The following is an 18,774-nucleotide window of genomic DNA, read 5'->3' on the forward strand; positions in this document are numbered from 1 at the left end:
TATGTATGGTGCTTCTACTCCTACATTACAATCACTAGCACTGAAGTTACTTGGACAACCTTCATCTTCATATTGTTGCTAAAGGAATTGGAGCACGTATTCATTCATTCATTCCATGAAAAGGAATTGCATACAACCACGACATGCCGAAGATTTAGTGTTTGTACACACTAATCTTCGTCTTCTTTCAAGAAAAAATCATCAATACACGGAAGGAGAAAGTAAGATGTGGGATGTTGGTGGAGATACCTTCAATCTTATGGAAGGTGCAGGCATTCTAGAAGTTGCAAACCTATCTCTTGATGAGCCAGAAATGGAATCGGTTCTTTTTACTGAACATCATGGCCATGATGAAGTTGTTTCTTTAAATTCATAGATTAGTATGTTGATAATTTAATACATTGTGAACAATATTTAATATTTGAGAATGAGGTTGTTTAGAGTATTTGGTAAAATAAAATACGACTTGTCCTTTTCTTTGATTAATATATAAAGAACATATTTTTTATTTGCCGAGTCCCCCCGCACCCGCATCTTGGATTCTTTGAGAATTTACGAATCCCCGTGTCCCCGCACCTGCATTCCGTGTTCCCGCATCCGAGTCGGTGCTGCCTAGATCTCATCCATGATCCATGAAGGGGCACTGCAGGGCATATTATTGGCATATGATTGAAAATTCCCATGGAAGCATCAGAAATTAAGAGAGGTAAAATAGGTACCATTTTTGGCTCCTTTCACCATTGGAATCGGAGATGAGATCTTCCAGTTCTGCAATTATAGCCGTATAACAAAATTGATATTGCTCCTGGAAATCAAGTTGATCAGAATTAGCAAGTACAAGCACAGTAGAAACGAAAAGCAGGTACCCTTCAGGGTGGGTTAAAAGGAGAAACAATATAGATCAAAAGAAAAGAAAAGGAAAAAGGCTAGAAGGAAAACGTAGACACTGTTGGAATAATAATGAAACAAGTATATCTAACACTCCTTTGTCAAGATGGCGAAAACAGTAAAGCAAACTTGAGAGACCTTATTACAAAATCTAGCTGACGGACATGTGAAAAGTCCACAATAAACAAGAATAAAGCATTTAAACAGAGGCAGAAAACTACATCCAGCCAAAAACTCACCAATCCAGAAGTGAACTTTGAGGAAAACGCTATGGTTAACAGGATAAGATGAATCATAGTTAGACAAGATTTAGTACCCCGAAAAACTGAAGCAACAAAGGGGATAAGTTACGGGGGTAAGAGGTCTAGCACATCATTGGGTCTGCTAGTGGCAGAAATATTGAACTGTCAGGAAAATTCCGGAGAAACTAATCAATTCGTCATATCTACAATGGGGGTGTCCTCACTAGTCCAACTCAGTTTCCAGAAACTTGGGACTCAGGGAATGGTCATCAAACGTAAAGAACTAAACAAGGACCACAACAATCAAGGAGAGCTTTAAATTGCTCCAGACTCACATTTCAACATGTCAGCACACCACCAGGTTCCATACACTCGTGAGGGTCCTCAAATTCTCATGCAGGATGCAGAGAGGTTCAAGCAGGCTGACCAAGTCTGAGAAAAGCAGTGACCAGATTTCCCTGATTCGGTAACCCTTGCCTCATGTATTAATGTTCAATGCTTATACACACTCACTCACAAGTATAGTCTTACATGTAATATAATGAATAATTGGTATGGAAAAAATAAACAGCTTTGAGAGTAAAATACATTTGTTACCATTTAGAAATTTTCCCTCCACAAAAGCAATTCTTTTTCAACCAAAAAAAAAAAAAAGAATCGATACATGTAAGGAGAAAGAATAAGAGGAGACAATGTAAGGCCCGTTGGTTGTGGAAAACTTATTTCTTTTGCAGGATGACTCCAAAATGGAAACATGGATTAAAATAATAATGGAAACCATTTATAACTACCTACCCCACATGACAAAATAAACCAACACTGTATGATTTTGATAACCCTTGTTTCTTGCAACAGAAAAACAGACAAATTTAAAATTAATAGAAATAATTTATGAATTTGAAAGTGTGCAACAACATTCATGAATTGAATAAATTCTGACAAAAAAAAGCATGTCATTTTGTTTGTGTTGGTTTCCAGATCTAGTGCTTTAACTGTTTAACTAAAACAAACTTCCTTTTACTTCATGATAAGGACTAAGGGATGAGTCATCACTCACCCCGTGCATGATAAAAACTAAGACTCAAATTAACAATAGATGCAATCGAAAGAATAAAAAAAAATTTAAAGGATGCCAAAGGGGTTTTAGATGGTAATAAAATCTGTAAAAATAATTAAATCTAAGACATCAAGAAAGCATCTTCATCCCTCTATCAAATGCCCAGATACTTCAAATTGAAGGCACACAAGCATTCCAATTTCCAACACACGATCAATAAGCGCCTACAATACACATTTAAAACCACAAGAATAAAGAGATCTATGCTTCTAGAGCTTATGCAGAGCACGAGATATATGCCTCAAGATGGCAATCTAAATTGGGTCTACTGAAAATTCCTAATAATATATACACAAATTATTTAACCATGCTGTTACCATAATCAGGAACTTTACCTAAACTTGCAGGTCACATAATCACACTGTAGAGAACAGTGTTGCAAAAATCCCTCTAGTCGCCGACTAGTCACTAGTCGAGGCTTGCCGCTTCGACTAGAGGGTAATCGGCCACTTAATCGGTGACCCGATTAAATACCGACTAGTCGCCCTAGTCGAGGCTAATCGGGAATCAGAAATCCGACGGCACATTCATCTCCGAAATAGATTTTCGACACCGCTAATTGTTTTACTCATTCTTGTGAAAAAACTAAATAAAAATTGAGAAATTTGCGGGTACTTGGTCAAGCAGACCTGAAAATCGAAGCGACGAAGACCATCTTACATGAAATTAAGTCAAAATAGTCGAAACCCAAACTAGGTGGAAAGTCGAAACCCATGTTCCTTGAGCTGTGAATCCAGCAGTGAGATGTGCGTTGGTGAACACTTGCTGACATGGAAGAGAAGGAAAGAAAGTGATAGAGTTGCAGAAAGTAAGGGCGCTGCGCATGGGAGAGAAGGAAAGAAAGTGGGGAAAGAAGGAAAGAAAGTGGTAGAATAAGGGCGCCGCTCACGGGAGAGAAGGAAAGAAAGTGGAGGCGTTGGCAAAGAAGGAGAAGAAAGCATGAGGTACTAATAAATTGAGAAGCACGTGTCAAACTCATCTGAGTTAATTACTAATATATCCCAAAGTTAATGACTAATACCCTTTTTTTCTTTGTGGTACAAAAATACCCAAAGTTACACACACACACACACATATATATATATATATATATATTTAATTAAAAAAACTCAAAACGATTAATCCGACTAGTCCCCGATTAATCCAATTAATCCCTAGTCCCGGCGAACCGCCTAGTGACCGACTAGCGATTTTTGCAACCATGGTAGAGAATGATAACTACAAACAATGTTTTGGACCAGGAAGAGAAAGATACCAAGGTTTGAACCATTCCAATTCGCTGAGACCTAAATATGGCCACAGTATTAGCAATATCTAGAGCGGACATGTCACCAACAAGAATTCTCTGGATTGTATTGTGAATTGTGCAGTATGTTCCAGTTCTACCAATCCCTGCACTGAGCAAGAAAGATATTGTATCAGAAATTCAGGCCGTATGAATTATTACTGAAAACATCAAGGAACCTTTAAACTTTTTTAAAATAAGCTGAACCTGCAGTGCACAACTATTGGGCCTAGCTGGGGAGGTACAGTATAAATTCTTTTCAAGATTTCACGCACAGCAAATGTATCTTTTGGAACTCCATGATCAGGCCATTCAGGATACTGTATATGCAAAATAGACCTAGGGCGTTCCTCCGACTGCATATGTAAGAGGGAAAATCATAATCAATAATTAAATCCTCTTCAACAGTGAAGAAGCCAAAATGAAGTGCCAAAAAAATATAATATAATGCAAGGAAAGTACAAGACAACCCGACAATTATTGCAACTTGTTAAGATTAGACTGATTCGTTACTTTGTCGTTTAACCAACCAAGTCAACTTGTTGGGTTGGGGCATTTCACATCCTTTATACATATTCTAACACTCCCCTCACCTGTGGGCTAAGCTGGGCAATTCGACGGCCCAACATGTGCACAACAAACGAGGCCCAGCCATAGTTATCGGGAATGGTCAATCCCCCATCGTACCCCAAATCGGGATGAACGTCCCGAAACGGGGTACACTAGCAACTTGGGACGCTCGGGAACGAGACTTGGTACGCCAAAAGTAGTGTCCCAAAATTCTGCCATGAAATTATGAAAAGACCAAAAATCGATTGAGATGTTAGAATAGAGAAGAGTAGAAGACAACATATAGACTGGTAGAGTTGGAGAGAAGAGGAAGGTATGGGAGAGAAGAGTACCTAAACTAGAGAGGAGTCTTCACGATGTTGGGACTGGGAAAGAAGAGTATTTAAACCCTAAATTTATGGTTATTAAAGCCCATAAAATTTACCTAAAAATAACAAAGTCCATTAAAATTTATTACCCTTTCTCCAAGAATAATAGAGAAGCATTGAAATTGTTTTTTTCTTGTACTTTAGATTGTAAATAAAATATGTTATATTTCATTCAATATTTAGAAGTGACCCCAATAACTCTTCAAATCGTACCACGTTCCCAACTAGCGTACCAACTAAGTCTACCCCCAAACGTACCACAAATTAATCAAGTGACGTATCCCGTTCCCGTTCCTGTACCCGTACCATGATTCGAATTGTACCGAGTTCTTGGTAACTATGGGCCCAACATTAGGGCAACGACAAACACACACAAAGGCCCACCCTTGGGGCAACGACAAATTGGAGGTTTATATTTCAGAATTTAAGGTTTGAATTCAAGACCTACTGCTCCGATACCATGTTACAATTACTTTATCATTTAACCCAATAGGTTAGTTTGTTGGGTTAAGACATTTCACATCATTTATACATATTTTAACAAAACTAAGTAACATTAAAGCCATCAGGAGATCAGGCCAAGTATTAACACAAGCATTAATGGTCCCAAGGACCAAAAAAATGTTTCCAGCATATAACCATTCTCAATGCACAAATCAGCCATAAAAACGAGAGATATACCAACACACACAAATAGAGGTACAGAGAGAGAAAATGATGGAGTTGGCTCCCCTGATGAATGGACATACGGGATATAACCACGGTAATTCAAATCGCGATTTTGATCATAGAATTGTATGATATTATGATCATGCCTATATGAGGAGGGCGAGAGTTGGATCCAGGGGCAGCGAAATCGGGGAGAGTACTGTGTTGCCATTAATGGAGGTAAAGTGAAAGATGGCTTATTTACGGTGAAGAAGTCGATTGATCCATACAAAGATTTTAGGACATCGATGATAGAGATTATTGTGGAGAAGCAGATATTTATAGCGAAGGACCAGGAGAAGGTGTTGCAATTGTTTGTATTTCTTTTTTTTTATTTTTAAATTAATGTAGTTTTAGATACGTGTTCAAGCTTAAATGTACTTTTAGATAAGTGTACTTTCTTAATTCGATTTTAAATGCATTAACTAATAGTTTTTAACATAATTTTACATGGGGATTGGTTAATTGGATTTGGAAGGGACACTGTCGGACAAAAAATAAAACAAAAATATTCTTCAAAGATATATCTTATAAAATTTGGCAGTTTAGGAATATAATCAAAAAAATGTGATACTTAAAAGATATATATATAATAGTTTTCCGTTATAGAAATCTGATTATTAAATCTATTTTTTCTTTTATGTTATTGCTGGAACATTTTTTGGTATTGAGCATTATTCTTAATTTTACATAGGGTCCGTTTGGTAGACAATTTTGACAGTAATATATATTATAAAAAATAAATGGTGATAATAAATGGTAGCATATATGATTATTGAAATGCTGATAGTGTTTGGTTGTACTTTTGCATGTAGCATATATGGTGTTAAAATTGTTGTGGCAAATTACGTGCAGGGGTATTATACTTTTAACTTGTAACAAATTAAAATAAAATAGTAAAATAATTTATAATATTAATAAAAGCATTTTTAATTAATAAAATAAAATAACATGTTCTCACTCTTCGAAAGCCATGTCTCTGCTGTTTTTTTTTAAAAAAAAAATTGTGAGAGAAATTGGAAAGCATGGAGGACGAAGGCATGATGGTGAAGGCGAAGGCCTAGCGGCAGCCGTGGCAGAAGAAGAACGAGTTGGCGTAGATTGCAGAAGGAGCTGGGATAGTTTTGGAATATCATTAATAAGGAAGGGTACAATGGGGAACAAAAGTGAATGAGAACCAAAATTGTCTTAAAATGGTCCCATGTTGAACAATTTGAGAAGTGTCATATTATTGTAATGAAATTGTCTCGATATTTGGGTCCGAAAATGGTCGTTTGGTGTCGCTTAACAATATATGGTCAAAGAACCATAAATTGTCCCCCAAACAGGCTGATAGTATGTAAAATCTTATGATTTTAAGATTCGATTTTACAATTCCGATTTAATACCCCTTCTCTGATTCTGATTCGACTTTATAATTTAGCTACCTTGGATATAACCTTGATCAACATAAGCAAATTGCCCTAAATCACCTGATTAAAAACCTTGTTGTACTAACCAACTAGCATATAATCCTAAAATCAACACCTCCCACCTGTGTTAAAGAGAAGACAGACATGTTTTTAAAATTAACATCAAATTCACCGGATTAGTAAAATATTGGCACTGCCTTCATTCATGATTACACAAAAAGTGATTAGCACTTCAGTGGAGATGTTATCGCCACCCATTAAACTTTATTCAATGGCTCTGCTAGTTCTTCCTACGGAAAAACTTTCAGATTTTCATGTGGTTTGAAAGAATCAAACTCCTACTCCACAGTGGGGTGTAGTATGGATCATGCTAAAAAGCACATCCAAGAGCAGCAGAGTGTCTACCTCCTCTCCAACTCTAATTGCTTCTTACAAGTCTCTAACCAGCTAGCTATTAAACTCGTAAATGGAAAAACAGTGGAGCCGCGAAGATTCCTTAACTACTCCAACAGCACGATGTTGGAGTAATAGAAAAAGCTTATGTCATCGAGAGATTAATAGTCAGCAATTCCTTGTCAGAAAAATATATAGCTATGTATCCAATTCTCAAGACATTCTAATTCTAAAGAGAACATTAGCATCTTTATCAACAAAACATTGTGAGAAAATATCATACCTCTTTATAGTTGACCTCCAAGTTACGCAAAACCAAGGAAGTGTTGGTAGTCCTAATCCATTTAGTAGTAATATATATGTTACCAAATTCTCTAGGGCCATCCTCTGCTTGAAAATAATCTCCACATTTTAAGAACTGCAAGTAACAAAAGCAAAAGGAAATGGAGAATCAGAAATAATGGACCAAATAGAAAAATAAAATCAAATTAGTATGACGCAAAAGCCTACACGATGACAACAAGAATGCACTTTCTGACAACAGTTATTAATCACGGGACCAAAGGCTCAACCCTATGGCAAATTATGATATATTTTCTCACAGCAGATGAGTATTACTCAGCCATTAGCCTACTGCTCAATTCGATTTTCATTCAATTGTATCAAAGAATATAGTCTAGGATCTTTTTTTTTTTGAAAGGTAAGCGGGAATGGGGGCTCGAACTTGGGTACCACCCAATTTGAGTATATGTCTTAACCACCTCGGTTGAGGGGTTGTTGCCTATCGTCTAGGACCTGCTTTGCAGCTCTCATTTATAAGTAACTTCTTTTCCATAATTTGATATATCAATGCCAATTTCTTTGAAATTTTCTATCTACTTATACATATATATACACACTATCCAGGGGAGGAGCATGATGAGAAAAAGCTTCCAAAAACTTCCATGGGCTCATGGTCAAGATAAACAGATAACTAAAGAAAATTTGTTACATCTTCAAAGGGGTATGGCCATATAGAACCCCTATGGTGGTTAATGGGGATATACTAAGGCCATCTCCTTTTTCTTAAGATGTTTGATCGGTTTATTGATTTATTTATTTTTATAGGAAAGCTTAAAAGGAGGGGGGAAGGTTCAATCCCACGACTTTTGGTTTAGGGCGCAAGGATCTGAAACACTCAACAAATTGTTGTTCTCAAATTAACAATAAAATAAAAAATTTCTAACAAGATTTCAGTAATTCATCAAAAAGAGAGAATAAAACCTGCCACGGATAATCAAATCCCAGATTAAGCAAACAAAAATAAGTTCTTTTCCAATATATATCATTCCAGCCGAGCAATCATTATTGAATTTTCTTCTTTTTTAAATGCATATATTTGTCTGAAATATTTCATTAACGGCAACCACAAAGCGCCACATCTCTTTAGCCAGATAGAGAAATAGATATAACATCAATCCCCAAACACCATATCCCTCTTTTGCAATGTACCCTGCTAGAATAGCAGACACCTTATCGTAGCAACATAAATTTAATCAACCAATCTCTACCAAGAGCCCATGTATGTAGAAGCTAAAAAAAATCTCTCTCTCTCTCTGTCAGTGCCTTGTGGCTTCCTAGCTTTCAGGTCACATATACATAACAATTGCCAAAAAATCGATAAAGCATATAATAGAACTTGATAATCCAACTTCTGATCCTCTATAACAGTTTTTTCACTAAGGATATAATCTCGGATACACAATAGGAGCAATCATTCACACACTACCAAGCATTTGGTTGGAAATTGACCTCTATAACCCAGAAATTCTCCAAGATTTACAGATCTTCTATCTATTCCCCTCTTGAGGGGGGGGAGGGGAGGGGGGGGGAATAGAAAAAAGACTGGGTTTTGCCTTTATCCAAGAAAAAACCTCAGGAAGCTCAACACATTTCTATTTCCTTCAGAGAATAACTGAAAACATCAACTAATGCAATTCTACACAATGAAATCATCATGGAAACAAAGAAGTGAGAGATAGTCCTAGCACTAGCAGACAACACACATGAAACTTTTCTAAGAAGTTTTCTTTGGCAGAATACAGGGAATACATCCTCGTAAGAAAACCATTAATACCCAAACTTCTCTTCTTATCTTTCCTTGATTGCATTATGATGCTGGCAGTACGTAATGAAATTATTACAATTACATTCAGCTAGAGTTGTCTAGGGGTGCTATCGTAACAATACCTTGGTTTTACCGATTACCAGCATATATATGAAATATATGTTAGTTTGTTGTTTAATTATGACCATTAGCTCTCTTGGAAAATAGATCAAGCCGACAAGCTGGTTATTACTTATTCCTCACTCTCATTCTCTCTTGGAAACTGCAGTCCTCTCCTCCCAATCTCTCACCAGTCAGCTCCGCACCTCCGCCTCTCCCTAAAGCTCTTCGTCACGATCTCTGCTTGCTCTCCGCCTCTCAATTTCAAGTTTTGGGCTCTGGTTATCTCTCAAGGTTTGTCTCTTTGACACTCTCAATCTCTCACTTTTAGGCTTTTAGCTCTCAATCTCTCACTTTTACTTCTCAAATTTTAGCTTGAAGAATGAGATTTTAATGTTTTCTAAGGTTTTTTTGCTTGTGTTGATGAGTGATCTATAAATTATAAATGAATCTAGTCACCACCGATGTGGGATTTTTCTCTTCACCACATTATGGACTATTCCTCCTGCATCATTCCCACCGCCTACAACCCGGCTCCGATACCAACTGATGCAGCGTGGGCAATGACTACAGGCCCAGCCAAGCCTGCCCAGGCCCAGACCATTAGTCAGGCCGAGCCCAAGGCCAGCAACAAGAGGCCCTAACTAGCCACTGGAAAACCGGTTGCCCAATGTTAGGTTTGACCCACTTATATACTGTGACTCCAAGCTAGTCACCACCGATGTGGGATTTTTCTCTTCACCACATTATGGACTATTCTTCCTGCATCACATCATGAATACCTCTACTCAAGTTGACGTTGTTGAGCAACCTACTTTTTTTGGTAACGTGAAACCCCAACCTAGAACCTAAGGAGAAGCCCAATCTAGAACACCTCCTCAAAAAGGTAAGAATGCTTCATGGGTGAGAGAATTTGCAACTAAGGCTATAAGAATAGATGCAGAGGGGACATAATACCAGGTGGGGGTTTGTGAAACTTGCAAAAAGGAGATACTTGATACTTGGTATCGATCATTAAATTTGTAATATGAGTTGTTCACATTTTGTTACATTCTTTGCGTACGTATCTTGAATGAACAAGCTCCACCTTCTGAACAACCTCCTTTCAAATTCATGTCCACCAAATCCACAAACAAAATATTGAAGAATTTGGAATGTAAGAATTTAAATTATTTAATCACGATCTTATGCTTCAATTGGTGTTTAAGATATGAATTTGGGATGTAAGAATTTGGTTTTTTTGGGTACGTTGATACTTCAATAGTTAAATAGATTACACTATATTGGTAAAATTACCAATTACCAACTAACCGTTACCGACGCGACCGGTAACGGTTGAATTTTCTGAGTTATTGAAGTAATCGGTATGGGAACGGTTTTCCATGTATGGTAACGGAAACCTTACCATAACACCCCTTTCAGTTGTCAAACAAACAGAACAAGAGAAACCTTATCATGGAGGCAATGATTGTTTCTATACAAAATATGCCTGTATTTGGTCCTCTAAAGTTTTTAACTTCACAGGTTCAACATTATCATATACTGGCAGTGTCATAATTCATATAATTAAATGGAATGTAAAATAAGAAATATCCTTGAAAAAGGCCAAAACTCTTGATCTTCAGCATCTTTAGCGCTGAAACAGTGAATGCTATACTAACTGTTTTCAAGCAATTACATAAGCCATAAACTATATAAATAGGAAAATATGAAACATAAAAATAGAAAATTGAACTCAAGATTATGAAGTACCTTGTAGTTGTCGACCAACCGAGTAAGCATCACAACTACAGGGCAACGACATTGGATTACCATCTCCCAGAAATCCTCATAGGTGTGTGGTAGGGGACCTTGAGTGGCTATGAACGGAGTAATATTCTCCGAGGATGAAGTCTACAAGCAAGAATAATTTTTGATGGTCAAATGTGGCAACATAGCAACAAGAACCTACTGTACATTCATATCAAGAATTAGCATGAGGTAAAAGCAATGAATAAGAGTATATCACCATAATGGAGCTTGCATTAATATAACCCTTTGCTGATGGTCTATAATCTTTGCATGGATTAAGAACAATCCGGTTTCTGTCAACTGAAATCAATGAATTAGCTAACTGAAACTCTCATATGATGACTATAACCAAGCTAAACAAAATTAAAGGCAGAGGATGGGTTTAATAAGTACATGGAACAACATCCTGATAGCGATTTTTGTCCAAATTAACACGGTCAAGAGCCACAGTGCAGCTTTTTGCCATTTCATAAGGTCTAATCCTGTTAGCCTGGAATAACCAATCGCAGTGTTATAGAGTAACTAATACTGTGTGAGCAAGAACAGAATCCAAAAAATCAAAGGATAAGACAGCTAAACCATCCAGGAAAAAAAAAAAAAACCTACTCTCTTTTTTTCTTATTAAAGCATTGGGCATTCTTCCCGATTGTTTCTAAGCAACCAATCATAAGACAGCTGAACTGTAAATAAATTGATAGTGAACCTGCAAGTGAGCGAACTCCTGGGCGATTTGCTTCGGCATCCGGAGCTTCTCCTTGAGGAGAGTAAGAGCCTCGGAGCAGAACTTGACCTGATCGCTTGAGAGGGCGAGTCTCAGCGGAGAATCGGGAGAGAAATCAAACCCCTTAGGCACGGAAGACGCCCCCGTCGGTGGCGGGTAGCTGGCCATGGCCGAGCGCGATCTCCGGTGGGTGGAGCGAGCGGGAGAGTAAATGAGGTTCCCCAGTTGCGTTGATTGGGGGTTTCTGCTTCCTGTTCTCTCTGCTTACGTTGTTTTTCCTTTTACTTACACACCTTGCCAATAAAACGCCCCCGTTTTTGTTAGGTTTTTTATATTTTTAATTGACTACTTTGTCGAAATTTTCAGGATCCCACCCCTCCTAAAATGTGAGACGTGTTTAATGGGGGGTCGTGGGTCGGCTATAGCAAATGTATAATATTCGGTTTAACGAATCCAATGATATATTTTTTGTTCGAAATAAAAAACAAATTTATCGCGATCGAGACATCGAATGTTTGTGTTTATATCCAACGGTCTAAAAGTGTTATACATAGTGTGTTTTTGTTTTTGATTCAATATATATTGTGCATGTTTAGTAGAGTGATTGTATTGATTTTCAACGTTAGCAATGAAGCTGTGAGAATATTTTTTATATTTACAATGTTACACCTATTTAAAATAGGTTATATTAATATTTGATGGCATAAAAGAACTTAAAACGTCAACATAAATACATTATACATACAGGAGCGGAGGGAAGGGGACTACACTAGGCTATAGTCCCCCCAACCCCCACACCCCAATACTAAATATATATATATATACACAACATATATACATTACCATCTATATATATGTACATATATACTTATATATACACTATATATACACACTTACTAAAAAATACACATAAAATATATATATATATATATATATATATATATATATATATATATATAACAATACTTACGTGTTCTAGTTATATCTTATATGGTATTTAATTAATTTTCATCAATTTTAATATGTATTTATGTTAAACTATTCACTACAAGAAACTGTTAATTTTGTCACGGAAATTAGTGACGGATTTCATTCCGTCACTGATATTTTTTATTAGTGACGGAATTAGTGACGATATTATTAACGATCAATTTGGGACGGATTTAGTGACGAACTTGTCCATCACTAACAAATTTAATCACTAATTCCGTCACAAATTTTCGCGCGAAAACCCGCCAAATTTAGTGACGGATTAGTGACGACAACATAATTCGGTCACTAATATTACGGACAACAAAATTTTTGTCACCGAATCCGTCACGAATATGTCCGAGAAGACAGCCTGTCATAGGGGTAGCTTTTTTGCGATGGAAAATCATTTTCGTCACGAAATTATAGTGATGGACAATAATGTCCGTCACTAATTCCATCACTATATTTTCTGACAAAAACTTCTGCATCAAGTGTCAAATCATCAACTTTTTGTCAGCTACGTACGAAAATGCATTTCCGTCACGAATTTCGTCACTAAATTATCTGACAAAACTTCTACATCAAGTGTCTAATCATCAACTTTTTATCAGCTATGGAAATGCATTTCCGTCACAAATTCTGTCACTAGGTGCTAATTTTTGGGACGGAAATAACGTTCCGTCACTAATTCTTTCACTAAAGTTTCTGACAAAAATGACTACCACAGAACGGATATAATTATCAGCTTTTTCTTAGCGATGGGAATTAATTTCCGTGACAAATTCTGTCACTAGGTGCTAATTTTTGGGACGGAAATAAAGTTCCGCCACTAATTCTTTCACTAAAGTTTCTGACAAAAATGACTACCACAGAACGGATATAATTATCAGCTTTTTCTTAGCGATGGGAATTAATTTCCGTCACAAATTCTGTCACCAGGTGCTAATTTTTGGGACGGAAATAAAGTTCCGTCACTAATTCTTTCACTAAAGTTTCTGACAAAAATGACTACCACAGAACGGATATAATTATCAGCTTTTTCTTAGCGATGGGAATTAATTTCCGTCACTAATTTAATTTCCATCACAAAATCCGTCACTTTTTGAAATAAATTAAAAATAAAAATTTTCTACTTTGGAACATTTCTTTTGACCCAATTCACCTTTTTTACTTCTCCCCCGTTTATTCTGTCATTTCTCTCCTCTATCTTTCTTGCTACCTCTTTCAACCTCTACTCTATCTTTCTTGCTACTTCTTTCAACTTGTTCCATCACATTTGGTTTCTTTCTATTCAGCATGGAGATGCCTGAGTCTCGTAAGTGGATGTACAACAGAATCGGCCCCAATCGAGTTGGAATTACTGAAGAGTTCTTGAAGGGGGTTGAGAATTTCATTGAATTTGCTTGTCAAAGTAGTTCAGATTTTCAAAATACAGGAAAAATAAGGTGTCCATGTGTTAGGTGCAAATGTACAAGATATGGTGGTTTGGATGATATAAGGATGCACTTATACCAAAAAGGTTTTCAGCCTAGATATCACTACTGGACCAGTCATGGTGAAGAAATGTCGAATATTCCCCGTGACCCAGCTGTTGTTGTGCAAGCAGATGCTGCAAATTATTATTGGCAAAGCAGTGATCGGTCTAATTTCAATCCATACGAGTAGATGGTAATGGACGCTGCTGGACCATCGATTAGAGAGGATCTCTTACAAGAAGAAAATTACAACCAGCAGTTTGTGCCGAAACCACCTAATCCCGATGCGCAAAGTTTCTTTGACATGTTGTCGGCTGCTCAAGCTCCATTATGGAATGGATGTGAGTCGCACTCGGAGTTGTCAGCCACAATGAGGCTTTTAAGCATTAAAGCTGACTACAATATGCCGTAGGGTTGTTTTGATGACGTCGTTTACCTTATGAAAGAGACGATGCCTGCAGACAATAGTATGCCTGAAAATTTCTATCAAGCCAAGAAGTCAGTGTCTAAACTTGGACTTGGGTATCAACGAATCGATTGTTGTATAGATGGTTGTATGATATACTATAAGAACGACGCGAATTTGATGCAGTGCAAATTTTGCGGGGCAAACCATTATAAACCTCGGAGAACTGGACGTGAAAATTTGAAGGATATTCCGGTTAAACATATGTGGTACCTGCCACTAATTCCCAGGCTTCAAAGGTTATTTAGTTCAACAGTTACAGCAAAGGAGATGAGGTGGCATTATGAGCATCAAAGCGAGTCCGACCTCTTGTGTCATCCATCTGATGGAGAAGCATGTAAATATTTTGACAGAACATTTGAAGATTTCGCTTCAGACCCACGTAATGTAAGATTAGGCTTGTGTGCAGATGGTTTCACTCTTTTTGGACAATCTGGTAAGAACTACTCATGTTGGCCTGTCATTTTGACTCCTTATAATTTACCGCCTGGGATGTGCATGAAAAGAGAGTTTATGTTTCTAACAATAATCATTCCAGGTCCTCATAATCCAAAGAGCAGAATCGATGTTTATCTTCAACCCCTGATAGACGAGCTAAATCAATTGTGGTGCGAAGGTGTCATAACATACGATGTGTTTATGAAAGAAAATTTTATTATGAGAGCTGCGTTGATGTGGACTATCAACGACTTTCCTGTCTATGGTATGCTGTCTGGATGGATGACACAGGGGAAGTTAGCATGTCCCTATTGCATGGAGTGTTCGAAGGCGTTTACCTTGAAAAACGGTAGGAAAAATTCATGGTTTGATTGTCACAGACAGTTTTTGCCTACAACACATGCGTTTCGACGGAACAAGGATGCATTTTTCAAGAATCGATTGGAGAAATCACAACCTCCTCCACGTTTGTCTGGAGAAGAAGTGTTGGCACGAGTTTGGAACTTTCCAAAGATTATTGAGACAGGTCCATTATCATTCCCGGGATACGGTCAAGAACATAATTGGACAAAAAGGAGCATCTTTTGGGATCTGCCATATTGGCGCAACAGTATCATACGACATAACCTGGATGTCATGCATATTGAGAAGAATGTGTTTGATAATATTTACAATACGTGTATGGATGTTAAGGGAAAAACAAAGGACAATGTGAAGTCTCGGTTGGATCTTTCACATTATTGTAAGCGCAGAGCTTTAGAGTTGGCGGAGTATGATAATGGCAAATCCTTTAAACCGAAAGCACAATTTTGCCTCACTATGGAGCAAAAAATAGCTGTTTGTTCTTGGGTTTGCAATTTGAAATTGCCAGACGGTTACACATGAAACCTAGGCAGGTGTGTAGATATGAGGGAAGGAAAGCTATTTGGGATGAAAAGTCACGACTGTCATGTTTTCATGCAGCGGCTACTTCCGATTGCATTGCGGGCATTGCCCGAGCCCATTTGGGCTACAATTACTGAGCTCAGTCATTTTTTTAAAGATATATGTTCGACTACTTTGAGGGAGAATCAATTGAGCATCATGGAGGACAACATTCCTGTGGTCCTTTGCAAATTGGAGCGTATATTTCCTCCATCATTCTTTGACTCGATGGAACATCTCCTGGTACATCTACCATTCGAAACAAGGATGGGTGGGCCAGTACAATATAGATGGATGTATCCCTTTGAAAGGTATTCTTTATTTATATATATAATACTGTTATCATATAAATTTGCTTATTTAATAACACGTGCAATTCAATTATGCAATATGTTCCTTCTTTTCTTGAAGAAGAAGGTTAAAAATAAAGCTCGTGTGGAAGGATCTATTTGTGAAGCATATATAGTCGAAGAAACGTCGTCGTTTGCTTCATATTATTTTGAACCACATGTGAGCTCTCGACGAACCAGAGTTCCTCGAAATTATGATTGGGGTACATTCGACATGGAAATCCCAAGAATTTCAATATTCAATCAACCTGGTCGTCTTGCTGGTGTTGCTGGTAAGCGCTATCTCACTGACAGAGAATACAATGCTGCCACATTGTACGTGTTTTTGAATTGCGACATTGTACAACCGTTTATAAAGTTAGTGTAAACAAATTTTGACACATTTTGTTATATGTACATACTTTAATTAAAGAAGGCTAACAGATGACATTTGTATATTCGTTGCAGCATGTACACAGATTATGTTAGAGCATCAGCACCTACATTGCATGATGATGCTGTCGATTATCAGATTGAGATAGGTTTCGCACCATGGTTCAGACAATATGTAAGTATACACTTTTTATACTAACATCACACATTTTTATTTAAATAGCTAATATATGCGTTGATAAAAACTTATTATCTTTCGTGTTGAAGGTTCATGATCCAGTCAACGAGATAACCGATGAAACAGTTCGAAATGTAGCATTTGGACCGTTGAGGAAGGTTGAGCTATGGCACACATATTATGTCAATGGATATAAATTCGACACCGATGCTTGGAGTGAAGGCAAGTCAACAAGCAACAGTGGTGTATGCATACGGGGGACCGATTACGGACAATCAGAAAGTGACTACTATGGATTACTAAAAGAAATTGTACAATTCGAATTCCCAGGACTACCGATAAAGACGATTGTTCTTTTCAATTGTGAGTGGTTCGACCCAACTCCTAATCGAGGTACAAGAATCAATAAACATTATGGTATTGTTGAGGTTAAACGTAGGGGAAGGTACAGAAAGTATGATCCATATATAATAGCACAACAAGCAGAGCAAGTCTATTTTGCTCCTTATCCAGAAGGGATACGTGATCGACAAGATTGGTTGGCTGTGATCAAGACAAAAGCGAGGAACACAATTACTGCACAATCAACAAAGGTAGATGATGCCTTCCAAGAGAATGAAGTTGATGTTGAGCCAGTTAGAGTAGATACTGATCACCAACTCGATTCTCTAGTTGACAATGATTTTGAACCCGAGGAAGTAGTTGTACAAAACTCCATAAGACAACCAATGGTCGAAGAAGATACTGAGGATGACGATGAAGAAGAATTTGAATCTTATGATTCGGATACTGAGGGAGATCTTGAAGACTACGATTAATGTAACGAAGATGATTATTAATGTAACAAATATGGTTATTAATATTTATGCAAAAATCTTATTAATTACTATATTTGTTTATTTTTCTAATTAATAGTATAATAATATTAATAATAAAAATAAGTAGAAACTAATTATTTTACTAATTACTATTAAAAATAATTAATAGGCAAAGGACATATAATTATAAATTAAATATTTATCTAATTAATAGAAAAATGGTATGAAAACAAAAGGAAAATTAAAAAATCTAATTAGGCCAAAAAATAGCGCCATACTCAGAGGCGGCATATTTGCTAAATATTTCAAATGATGACGGCATTGCATAATTCCGTCACTACTTATACTAATTGTAACTTTGACTTCATTTTTACACTTTACTTTTACAAGAGAACAAAGTGCTTATTTCTCTATGTGTGCCGTCGACCCACCACTGCTCCACGCCACTACCACATCTGCCGTCACCATTGCTCCAAGCCGCCGACGACTGCCACCCGTACCACTGCTCCACGCCGTCATCACTGCTCCACGCCGCTCACGCGTACCAGGATGAACAAGGACGCATGCTTCAAGCTTCCCTCCCTCACATGGTCAGTATTTTCAATTGTGCTTCATCATTTTGGATTTGTTCTGCTTGTGGGGGAGTCGTTCTTTCAATTGTGGAGTTGCAAGAGCTTTGTTCCCTATGAATTTTGGATTTTTGTGGGTATGTCTGAGCGAATCCCATGCATGCCATGTTTCCCCTTACCAATATTTAAGGTTTTGATTATATTTGTATATCTATCTTCTGCAGAGACAGCCAAGTGGACAGACTGAAATCACAAATATTTATTCTGAGGTGTACTCAGAGAAGGTAATTTTTTGTTTCCTCTCTCTCTCTCTATCTATTTTCATTGAACCATACATATGAATGATATGATTGCATTTATAGGTTTCTGATGTAAATTCTGTAAGACAATGGGCTTTTTGTAATTGTTTAATTATCAAGCATTTGCTCTGCATAAAAAATGTATCGCTTTTATCTTTATCACAAGGAGAATTCTTTGTACCCTTCCTTTTTTTTTGAAGCATATTGGAGTG

At 37.2% G+C, this 18,774-nt stretch overlaps 2 protein-coding genes across 4 annotated transcripts; one reads left to right on the forward strand and one right to left on the reverse strand.

Annotated features, from left to right (window-relative positions):
• Nucleotides 1-347: 347 nt before the first annotated feature.
• On the reverse strand, nucleotides 348-11,985 carry LOC120016007 (protein-tyrosine-phosphatase PTP1-like). 3 transcript variants are annotated; one of them, XM_038868550.1, is made up of 9 exons: nucleotides 11,684-11,981; nucleotides 11,374-11,470; nucleotides 11,198-11,280; nucleotides 10,942-11,082; nucleotides 7,267-7,401; nucleotides 3,740-3,888; nucleotides 3,503-3,644; nucleotides 720-805; nucleotides 348-643 (listed from the first exon to the last, which is right to left on the reverse strand). In XM_038868550.1, exons 1-9 carry the CDS (start codon nucleotides 11,867-11,869, stop codon nucleotides 613-615), a joined length of 1,050 nt encoding a protein of 349 aa, XP_038724478.1. In that variant the 5' UTR covers nucleotides 11,870-11,981; the 3' UTR covers nucleotides 348-612. The 3 variants fall into 3 exon arrangements, with proteins under 3 accessions (XP_038724478.1, XP_038724479.1, XP_038724480.1); XM_038868551.1 differs by lacking the exons at nucleotides 11,198-11,280; nucleotides 11,374-11,470 and having other exon boundaries at nucleotides 11,684-11,985; XM_038868552.1 differs by lacking the exons at nucleotides 348-643; nucleotides 720-805 and having other exon boundaries at nucleotides 3,503-3,639; nucleotides 11,684-11,985.
• A 2,614-nt stretch (nucleotides 11,986-14,599) lies between these two features.
• Nucleotides 14,600-17,694, forward strand: LOC119979827. Its single transcript, XM_038822454.1, has 5 exons — nucleotides 14,600-15,901; nucleotides 16,016-16,219; nucleotides 16,388-16,683; nucleotides 16,774-16,873; nucleotides 16,966-17,694. Exons 1-5 carry the CDS (start codon nucleotides 14,600-14,602, stop codon nucleotides 17,692-17,694), a joined length of 2,631 nt encoding a protein of 876 aa, XP_038678382.1.
• Nucleotides 17,695-18,774: the final 1,080 nt, after the last annotated feature.

The sequence above is a fragment of the Tripterygium wilfordii genome, chromosome 15 (genome assembly GCF_013401445.1).
Source record: "Tripterygium wilfordii isolate XIE 37 chromosome 15, ASM1340144v1, whole genome shotgun sequence".
Taxonomy (NCBI): domain Eukaryota; kingdom Viridiplantae; phylum Streptophyta; class Magnoliopsida; order Celastrales; family Celastraceae; genus Tripterygium; species Tripterygium wilfordii.